The sequence below is a fragment of the Sporobolomyces koalae genome (genome assembly GCF_050403365.1).
Source record: "Sporobolomyces koalae JCM15063 DNA, S_koalae_JCM15063T_v1_ctg39, whole genome shotgun sequence".
Taxonomy (NCBI): domain Eukaryota; kingdom Fungi; phylum Basidiomycota; class Microbotryomycetes; order Sporidiobolales; family Sporidiobolaceae; genus Sporobolomyces; species Sporobolomyces koalae.
Window position 1 is genome coordinate 714 of NW_027481732.1, and position 10533 is coordinate 11246.

The window sequence follows — 10533 nt, forward strand, 5'->3', positions numbered from 1 at the left end:
CGAATCGTACCCGAAAGAGAGTGTGAGAGAGAGAGAGAGAGAGAAGAGAGAGATTCCCACTGCGCACGCGCGCGCGGCCTTGCGGCCAAACTACCACCTCACGGCTATATACGGCACGTCTTACTCGTGTTGATTCGCGTACAAGGTTTTCATCCGAAGGCCCCAAATTTGCCCCGTCAACGTCATCTCAAGACGGAGAGAGAGAGAGAGATCGATTCCAGCTGCGGCCTTTCGGCCAAACTACCCAACCGAAGAGAGAGATGGATTCCAATTGAGAGAATGCATCGAGAAAGGCTATTTACAAGAAAGAAAAGCTATTGACAATGGATTCAAACTGACTCAAATTCGGAGCAATGCAATCGCACGCTGGATACTACGCTCGAGCCTGTCGACTTCCTTCTTGGCTTGAACGACATCTTGATCAAGTTCCAACGCTTCCGTCAATCCCGGCAATGTGGTCGCTCCATATCCTGTCCAAACCAAAGAGAAAAAACGCGACAAACAACGTCTGTCAATGACCGGTTCGATTTCGAGAAGGAGAGACACGTAAGGATTGTTTTGCTCACCAAGCCAACGACCTGGAGCGACTACGAGAGATCGATACCATTCTCTACCGACCAATCCATCCTGTCCAGTTGGAACCAACAGGGTATTCTCGAACCTTTGTTTCTTGCGATTGATCGCTCGAATTTCTTTCATGATCTTCTTGGCTTCCTTCCTCTTGTGATGCTCGTGCTTGTGATGGTGCTTGTCGTGGTGCTTGTCGTGATGGTGATGATGATGTTCATGTCGGTGACCAAGATCATGTTCGGCGTGGTGACGACTTCCATCTCGAAGGTGTTCGAGTCGTCCAACTAGTTCTTCGGCTCGTAGGTCGAGGGCAACCGAAGTCTCGTACAACTTGTTCATACGTGTTCTCAAACGATCAACATCGAGTTGTTCTCGTCCCGGGTAACTCGACAAGTTGGTAACCTTGTCGAGGTACTGTCCTAGTTCGAGCGAGTATGCTAAAGATTCGAAAGGTTTAGCTTTTCTCTTGTTTCTTCTTTGCTCACTAGAGCAGGATATACGAGAAAAACAAGGTAGAAGAGAGAAAGCTCACCGGTCGTGTTGAGGGGTAATACGAGATCCTCGACGAGTCGTAACGCAGTCAATCCCAAAACTTTCGAAACGGCGACATGTCGTTCGAAAGTAGGATCTCCAAACTTTTCCATCCACGCAAACGAGTCGTAATTCGAGTGATAGTGATAGACTGGAATTCAAGCCAATCCCGCGAAACCGGAAAATAAAACGATTAGTGCAACGTTCCAAAGAGCAAGAGAAAGAGCAAGTCTGGGTTCTCACCTGGATCTTGAGGTCCTCCCGAGAAGCCCAAGTTGCCTGCAGCGACTCCGATGTACTGCAAGAAGACTGAGAAATCACTTCCAGATCCAAGAGTCTTGACTCGAGTGTTTCGAACGTCGATCGTTTCGGGAGTGTCTTGTTGTACGATCGCGGTCGATCGTTGCAACAGGTCGGACAAGGAAGGGGAAGCGGCGAGTTCAAATTTGGATCCTGAAACACCTGTTTCATCGTAGAGATTGGTCGTGAGTTTCTCGTTCTCCTTCCAACCCAGGAGGGAAAGAGGCTGTTTTCGAGAGGGGGGGGAGAGAGAGAGAGAAAGTATGTAACTCACTGACGTCCAGATTCAAATACGCAACAACTCGCTCTCTCAAATATTCGGTAAAGTCTTCCCCAAACTCGGTCGATCCGATCAATCCGTATTCTTCAGCATCCCAACTCGCCAACAAGATTGTTCGGAACGGTTTCCAGGTTCGATCTCGTTGCAAGAGTTGACCAAACGCCTTGACAGTTTCGTGCATCGAAGCCGTACCCGAGTTGGGATCACCAGCTCCAAACGTCCCTGTATGTCAATCAACAAAGTGTTGCCCTTATCTGTGAGCGGGGTTTTCAATCCAGTTTGAGCAAGAGACGATTGAATTGGACTGACAAGCGTCGTTGTGATTACCAATCACGACAATCTCGTCCTCGATCACTCCCGGAATGATCGCCATTGTGTTCCTAAAGAAGAGAACCATCAACTTTTCCGAATCCTTTGCGGCTAAAGGAGAGGGAGCTAGTTAACCAGATCGGGGTAATCTTTTCCGACATCTCGTTCTGAAGTTTGACAGTTTCGTCTCCCGGTCCAGTCCAGTACTCGACTCCATTTGATCTCAACCCTCCTTCCTTCCATCCTGCACGGTCTTGTCGTTGTTGACCTCTCCCGTTCAACGATTTGAGCAGTGGGATCGCGTCTTGGTACGAGATTGGAATCGACGGGATTGTTGGGATGTTCAAATCTTCGGACGAGCGTGGGAGGCGTTTGGGAGAGTTGGCGAGTTGAGGGTTGTACGCGGGAACTTGAGGGGTCAAAGGGTCTCCAGGTCGAATCGAGAGGTACTGAACCGAACCTCTTTGAACTCTGTCGGCAAAAGAAGATCGAAACTCTCTCGACCATCAGGAAAAGAATCCTCATTTGATGAGAAGAAATAGGAAAGGTTTACGAGGAAGGCGCTCGAGCGGGACCTTGAGGGTACGGTTCATAACCGTTCTCGACCGTGATATCTCCATCCGCGGCAGGGTCAGAGTAAATGATGCAAGCTATCATCGCAAGATTGTCAGGGAATTCGAAAATGATTCGGCCAGATGGAGCTCGTCTTACCGACGGCACCTGCTTCAGCAGCAGCTTTCACTTTGAGACCTCGAAAGCTGCCACCGTACTGGACAATAACGATGTTGCCCTCGACTCGAACTCCTGTACATTTCTCAAGATCAGAATGTGGCAAACGGAGAAAGGTAAGCGATTTTTTTTTACTGACCCTCTTCAGCGAGTTTGGCATAATCTTCGCGAGTGCCTCGACCGGCGTAGACGAGTTGACCATGCGCAGTACCGTTCTTGGAAAAGCCATGGAACGTTGGAACCCCGATCGAGCTCGTCGGGTCTTCATGGTCAAACACGTCCTCAGTCAGACAGGCGACGAACGATGGAGTGTTCGTGGTCGAATTGCGAGGAGTGAGCGTCAACGAGTGGTTCGAAGGGTAGTTCAGGAGTGGGTAGTAGGTCGAGATCCAGACTCGCGCAGGGGCCGCCGAGTCGATATGATGCTCTCGCCGAGATCGGCGTGCGAGAGTCTTGACGCGATCGAGGATGCGTCGCGCCCACTTGTGACAGCGATGAGTTTTGCCGGTCAGAGCTCGCCGATCTTGAGGCGTACCGGCATCAAAGACATTGGCATTCTCGGGAGTGTGAGGCACGCCCAAGAGTTGTTCCCACTGGTATTTGACTCGAAGGGCGCTCTTGCGGTCACCCTCGGTTCCAGCAATGTGGGTCTCTCGCGTGAACGATTTCGATACTCGTCTCGCAGATTCTGCCGAGGGGACCGAGAGGAAATGCTTGACGAGATCGCTGTCGCTGTTGCCCCACTTGTCGCGCACGTGACCCGAGAATCGCTCGACGTAACGATCAACCGCCGAGTCGTGTCGATCGAGAGATCGAGTCAGATTTGAGTAAGGGATCGAAGGTCCATACTGGTAGGACAGCGATGCGAGCGAGAGGGCGATGAGCGTGATCGGAATCCAGCGAGACCGCGTGCTCGCTCGGGCCGAAGGTTGCGCGACCGGCACTGGAAGCTCGTGCACAATGAGCGATTCCTTGTGCTTCTCCATATCGCCTCGTGAAGCTTTCTGGGTGAGTGAGGCAGAGGGGAAATGCGAAAGAGTCGAGCTGCGCAGTTCTCCCTTTCGACAACTCTCGCTATCCACCTGTGTCTGTACTTGCTGCCTCTTGAGCTCTAGCACTTACGACCGCTGACCCTTGCTTGTCCTTGCAGTCAGATCGTGCGCTCGCCCCTGATCCGCTTCTCATGCTCGAGAGCGCTCAATCCGCCGAATCCTCAGGCTCGAGACCGCACAAGATGCCATCGTTACTGTCACACATCGCGACGAACCTAGAACGCGAGTTCCCGGGAAAGCAAGAGTTCGAAGTGTCGTGCATCAGGTCACAACCTCGTCGATCTCACGCCTTGTTTCCTCACGCGACCACCTCGAAACACTGCAAGGTGTACCAGGAGGAGGTCTTGTGCACCCTGTTCGTGGACGAGTGCGTCCCGTTGTGCGCGATCGAAGCGTCCATCTACACCGTCCCTTCCACTTCGACCTCGATCCTGTACATCTCGAAAGTCGACACGACCGGGTTACAATCCAAATCGACAACTCCTAGCAGCCCCACGAGTCGAACCCCAAACCCAACTCGGAACTTGGTCCAAAGTTTCATCGAGTTTCACCTGTTGCATCCACCTCATGATACGAAGCGAATCCGAATTCACGTGTTTGCGAAATCTCAACCTCAGTACCTGTTCCCCGGTTCCATCGACAATTCGCCCACAAAACGAGTCCTAGATGACAAACAACTGTTGCGATGGTGGAAACAAACTCTGTCCCTCGCGACCGACTCGACCCGAACGAAATCTCAACTGTTCTACCTCGTACCAGGGATGACGTATCTCGAATCGTTGCCGTACCTGCCAAACCCTACCCCTTCTCCCTGGACGTACGGTCATCCGTATACGACTTTGACGAGTCCTGTACATCCCGTCTCGACCTCGCCTCGAACGGTCCCGTTGTCAGATCACATCCCTGCGTTCCCCGATGATCCGAAATCTCGATTCTTGCATGCGTTGACGTGCTCAAGTTTGAATCCTTCCGGTACCGAAGGCGATTACGATGACGTGTACCTCCAACTGCACGAATTGACGTTTGTCGCGGGGAACCAATCGAATCGACAACATCGACTCGTCGAGATTGACAAGGAACTCGTACGTGAACAAACGAGGTTGAACGAAGGCGTTGAAGGAGGGATTGAAGAATGGTGGGAACGGATGGGGTTCAGACAAGAGTGTTGTTCTGGAGTTCTCGTGGGGTTCTTTGTCATTGGTTACGATTCGATCGATGAATCACCAACATCACCATCACCAGTACCTGCGACATCTACTACGTCACCGATACCGTATCCGAATGCATTGCCACATGCAGTGTTTACGAAATTGTGGACTCAGTTTCACAACCAAGATTACTCTCAACCTCACCTCGAACCCTTGAAACTCGCGATCGAGAAATGGTTCCAAGATGTCGATCGACTCGTTCAACTCGAAATCGACAACGAGACGGTCGAACGAGGTGAATCGAAGAGACACGTCACGGTTGACAACCACGTCGACGAAGACAAGAAACGGGAAAGGGAATCGACTGAAAAAGTCGTCGTGAACACGTTGGCGCCGAGGAAGAAGAAGAAGAAAGTGGAATGAAGAAAACTGCAGTTCGCTTGCAATTTTAGAACGAGAGCGAGACGATCGAAGTTTCGAGAAAAAGTTGCATATTGTTACAGGACATCGACAGAACAGAAAAACCTACAACACATGCCCGATTGGGTATCAGCGCTGATGATTAAGGCGGGAAGAGACTCACAAGGGACATGGGACCCACGAGCAATCCAAATGCGAAGAATCCTTAGTTTGACTTTTTCGGATCGAAATCATCGGCCCATACTGGAGAATCGCTTTGAGCTTTCGCCTAAATCCGAGAAAACCTCTAGTCAACTGATATTCTTCTAACGGGAAAAAGGACAGATGTATACCTTGATGGCATCCAATCGAGACTGCGAGTCTTTCACCATCTGTTCCCTCGCACCTTGCGACAGCCTTCGCTGTTCATCAACCTTCTTCTTGAGATCGGGTGACAGGGCATCGTAGAACTCTTTCTCAGTAGGAGTCGTGACTTGACGCGTAACACCATAGCGATCAGCCGAAAGTGGAGAGAAAGTCGGGACGAGGGAGGGGGGAGAGAGAAGACTCACACGCCATGATCCCGTACCCAAGGGTCGTGATACCGAGGGTCATCAAGATTGCCGAACCGACAGGGATACGTCCAGACATGGTGAGGTTGAGAGTGGCGAGTGAAGTGAACGAGATCAAGGTCGAGTTCGCACAACTGCGACATGCCTTTCCTTCTCTCACAGCTCTCGAAAGTCTTGCTCGTCGGTTGGCACAAGCAGCAGTATCGTATTGGCTTGCTCCGCTCGCGCTCGGCAGAGGGTTGTCCGAGAAAGCAGTTGCGATTTCGATACACCGCCGCCAACCACGATCCGCCTGTCCCGCCGATTAGCAATCTCGATGATGCTTGTAGGCTCAGTGCTCTGATGCTACTTGGCACGAAAAGGCGGACGTCCCGGCCTCGAGCTCATTGTTCCGATTCCCCCTCCCAATCACAACGCTTGCGATGATTTGCTGGCAGCGTGGCGCTATGCTCGGCTTTGGTTCCTGCGACAGTTCTCTGAACCGGAGCATACAGTGAACAACGCGATCTACGAGTCGAATCGAATCGCGAGAGCCAGAGCTTGGCAGAGATCTCGGTCGCTCAGTCCGCTTTTTCGGAAGATCCGCACAGCTGCTCCGCCGGAGACCGGAGAAGGCTCTGTCTGATGTGCACTCTCGGTTCGTGCCGTTCTTGCTGTCTCGTTCACTTCCTCACACTCATGTCGACACCAATGACGCCGGAGCCTCCAGATTGGCAAACGTATGCCAGCTCCCATCGCGACCCGAACACTGGAAAGGAGGTTTGGACTTGTGCTTGGCGAGGCTGTTCGAGCATCGTCAAACCAAGCCGGAAATCGGTGAGCCCAGTCGTCTTGTCCGACCGTTTGCTATGTATCGATCTTGACAGACCGCGTCCTATGTAGGACATGAAAAACCATGTCGAAAGACATCTCGGCATCTACGAGAGGCCCGTTTACCAATGTGATTGGTGCGACATGCCGCTGTCTCACAGAGTCGTACGCCGATAGCGTTATCTCGTTTCTGAAGACATCAAACTCAAACAAATGGATGCCCCGTTGCGAGTAGGATGCAAGCCATGCCGCTACGCACAAAAGCCCAGCAGAAGTAGGAAACGAAAAAGCACGCAAACACGCTTGTGCTTGTCGGCACGCCTGGTACGCCCGGTACGAGTGTGTCGCTGTTCTGTTGCCTCGATTCTCCCGTCATCCAAACGCTGATTTTGTTGCGGTCATGCTCCTCTTCAGCTTTTTCAAAGATCATCAGGAAGAGTATTGCCCTGCGCGCAAGAATCGCCCACCGGGTCAGGGTGGTAGGATATGGCTTCACTATAATTACAGATACATCAGAGTGGCAAGTTCTTTCCCTGTACGCTCTTCTGACAGAGAATTGTCAGCTAAGCCGGCAAAAATGCATAGGATGAATTTCTCGACCTCTACTACGACCAAGGGCGTTCCGGCACGCAGGGACCTTCGCAAGCTTTACAAGAACAAGAAATATTCGACCAGCTCTGCCGCCACAAAATAGTTCCCATTCCTCCGGCAGGAGGGCATTCCGGTACGCAAGGACGTCTATTAGCTCCTCGGCCGCCGAAAGGGTCATTCGCTTCTTCGTCAAGTTCTCCCTCAGCCATTGTACACGCAGCTTCCCCTCGGAATGAGTCTCCGACTCGTGCCGGATCTGCTCCTCAACAGGGGTTTCACCAGCCCCACCGTGGGCGACACTCTACTCTTCTGGCAGGAGGGCATTCCAGCATGCAAAAATCAGCTTTCGAGCAGCAAGATTGGTCATCCGCAACTCCGCACTACGGGCACATCCCTTTTCCTTCAGAAGGACGGAATTACAGCATGCAAGGACCAGCGTTTCCACTGCACGATCCGCCATTTGCTACTTCGCCTGATCCCTATGGGCACGCGCAAACTCCTCTTCCTTCGGGACATCTCGGCATGCGAGGCTCAGCTTCTCCACAGCAACGTTGGCCATCCGGTACTCCGCCTTGGCTTTCGGATGAGCATAGATACGTTCCTGTGGCAAGTCTTTTTTTCCTGTAGGCTCCTCTTACCGAGGTTTATCAGCTAAGACGACACACATTCAAAAAAAAAAAAAAAAAGAAAGGATGAAGCGCCCGATCCCGAGCAGACCTCCGGCCCTCCCGCGCAAGCGCAATCCGGCACGCAAGGACCTGCACAAGCTTTTCAGCCGCAAATTTCGCCATTCGATACTCCGCCTGGTCCTCATGCGCGAACCCCTATTCCTCCGGAGAGTTACGACATGCAAGGATCAGCTTTTTCGCAGCGACATTGGTCATTCGGTACTCCGCCTGGTCCCCATGCGCAAAGCTCTGTCCCTCCGGCAGGAAGGCGTCTCGGCACTGCACACATTTTTCAGCCGCAAGCTCGGCAATCTACTACTTCGCCGGGTCCCCCTCAACACCGAGCTTCGTCTCGGCATGGCTCTCCGACTCGTGATGCCTCTGCTTCTCGAGAACAATTTCGTCAGATCCACCACGGGCGGACCTCCAGCCCTTTCACGGAAACGTATTTCGGCACGCCAGGACCTTCACGAGTTCTGGAGCAGCAATCTCGCCGATCCGCTTCTTCGCCAGGTTCTAGCCCGGCATCTGTACACCCAGCTTCTCATCAGAATAACTCTCCGCCCCGTGCCGATCTGGCCCCACCTGCGCGAGCCGTCAATATGAACTTTGTGCCGCCCGAGCATGTCGACCCGCACGACGTCCTCTATGACCCTTACTTCATCTCGCCACACACGAATCCGCGCTATCAGCAGAAGAAGACAGACTCCCTCCCCGAGCTCAGTCACCGTTAGCGAGTCTTTTACGGGTTCAGATCAGTTTGTTTGTAGTGTAGCTGGTTCTACGATTAGTTGAGCCGTATTCTACAGGAGCGTGGTACACAGATTGTGATCGGAGAAGAAGCGCAATGCGCTTGGAGCCCCAACAGCCCTACCTGGTGGTCGGGCAAGGACAACTGTAGGAAGTCTGAATCTTTGCAACTTGCCTTTATCACGGAAGATATTGCCAGTATAAATGACTGTCCCAAGCTCGATCTCGTCCGCCATATCCGAACAGTTTGGGACAAGGGTTTGAGGAATTATTCAAAACCTCGGACAAATCCGTTCGCTCCTGTCGCTTTCAATGATGCCGATGAGGCGGTAGCTCGGCTGTGATTTTTGCGACAAGCACCCCGAACGTTGAACTTTGAGGAACTAGTGAACAGCGCTGGCCCCGAGTCGTTTCGCGACAATAAGAGCTTGGCAGGGATCTCGCTCGTTCTATGTAGTCTGCGTTGTCGGCAAATCCGTGCTGGTCCGCGGGAGAGAGGAAAGAAGGGTCTTAGCATTTTCCCACTCGGTTCGTGCCCTTCTTGCTGTCTCGTTCGCTCCCCAACAACCATCTCGGCATCCATGTCGGAGCAGCTTGAACCCCCAAAAAATTGGGAGGGATATGTCCACGCCAGGCAGGACCCGGACACTGGAAAGACGCAGTGGACATGTAACTGGAAAGACTGCATCCCCCAATTTCAAACTTCGTACAAAGGCGTGAGTCCAGTCGCAAGAAGCTCAATCGCCATGTCTGATCATCTACTGTGTATCGATCTTGCCGGAGCGCATCCTAGAACATGAAGAGACATGTCAACGGCCATCTTGACCTGTACGAGAGGCCCACCTACCAATGTGATTGGTGCGACCTGCCGCTGTTTGAAAGAACCGTACGGTGAGAGCATATTCGCTTGGTCTGGAACTATCGAGCTCAATGGCTGGATGCCCTGTTGCGAGTAGGAATTGCACAAGGCTACGCATCGAAGTCCAGCAGAAGCAGGAAACGAAAAAGATCGCGAATTCACTTGTGACCCTTGTCGGCATGCCTGGTACACCCTGGAGCGGTGTGTCGCTGTTCTGTTGCCTCGATTCTCGCGTCAAGCAAATACTGATTTGGTTGCGGTCATGCTCCTCTTCAGCTTTTTCAAAGATCATCAGGAAGAGTATTGCCCTGCGCGCAAGAATCGCCCACCGGGTCAGGGTGGCAGGGTATGGCTGTCGGATGTACACATATACATCAGCGTGGCAAGTTCCTTTCCTGTAGGCTCCTCTGACAGAGAATTGTCTGCTAAGCCGGCAAAAATGCATAGGATGATTTTCTGAAGCGCTACTACGCTCAAGGGCGTTCCGGCACGCAGGGACTCTCGCAAGCTTATCATGAGATATATTACCAGCTCTTCCTCTTCGGGCAAGTTCCCATTCTTCCGGCAAGAGGGCATTCCGGCACGCAAGGACCTCTAGTAGCTCCTCTGCTGCCGAACGGGTCGTTCGCTACTTCCCCTGGTCCCCATGAGCACGCGCAAAACCCTGTTCCTCCGGGAAATCACGGCATACAAGCTTTTCAGTCGCACCTTTCGCCATTCGCTAGTTGGCCTGGTCCCCATGGGCAGATCCCCATTCCTCTGGCAGGAGGGCATTCCGGCACGGAAGAATGTTCACACGCTTTTCAGCCGCACAATTCGCCATTCGCTACTTCGCCTGGTCCCTATGGGCAGACCTTCATTCTTCCGGAGCATTTCGGCACGCAAGAACCTTTACAAGCTTTTCAAACGCACAATTCACCCCTCGGTACTCCTCCTGGTCCTCATGGGCACAGCCGTACTCTTCC

General features: G+C 52.4%; 3 protein-coding genes across 3 annotated transcripts; 1 reads left to right on the forward strand and 2 right to left on the reverse strand.

Annotated features, from left to right (window-relative positions):
• Nucleotides 1-339: 339 nt before the first annotated feature.
• JCM15063_006386 (M28 family metallopeptidase) lies at nt 340-3705 on the reverse strand (the record flags this gene model as incomplete). The annotated part of the gene is made up of 10 exons (XM_076680483.1): nt 340-470; nt 567-1007; nt 1103-1252; nt 1345-1563; nt 1676-1903; nt 1991-2061; nt 2126-2461; nt 2544-2640; nt 2702-2794; nt 2859-3705. The coding sequence occupies 10 exons, from the start codon at nt 3703-3705 to the stop codon at nt 340-342; spliced, it is 2613 nt and encodes an 870-aa protein (XP_076532332.1).
• A 197-nt stretch (nt 3706-3902) lies between these two features.
• Nucleotides 3903-5342, forward strand: RTT109 (H3 histone acetyltransferase RTT109; the record flags this gene model as incomplete). The annotated part of the gene is made up of 1 exon (XM_076680484.1): nt 3903-5342. The coding sequence occupies one exon, from the start codon at nt 3903-3905 to the stop codon at nt 5340-5342; it is 1440 nt and encodes a 479-aa protein (XP_076532333.1).
• A 202-nt stretch (nt 5343-5544) lies between these two features.
• Nucleotides 5545-5969, reverse strand: CBP4 (Cbp4p; the record flags this gene model as incomplete). Its single annotated transcript, XM_076680485.1, has 3 exons — nt 5545-5607; nt 5672-5811; nt 5891-5969. 3 exons carry the CDS (start codon nt 5967-5969, stop codon nt 5545-5547), a joined length of 282 nt encoding a protein of 93 aa, XP_076532334.1.
• Nucleotides 5970-10533: the final 4564 nt, after the last annotated feature.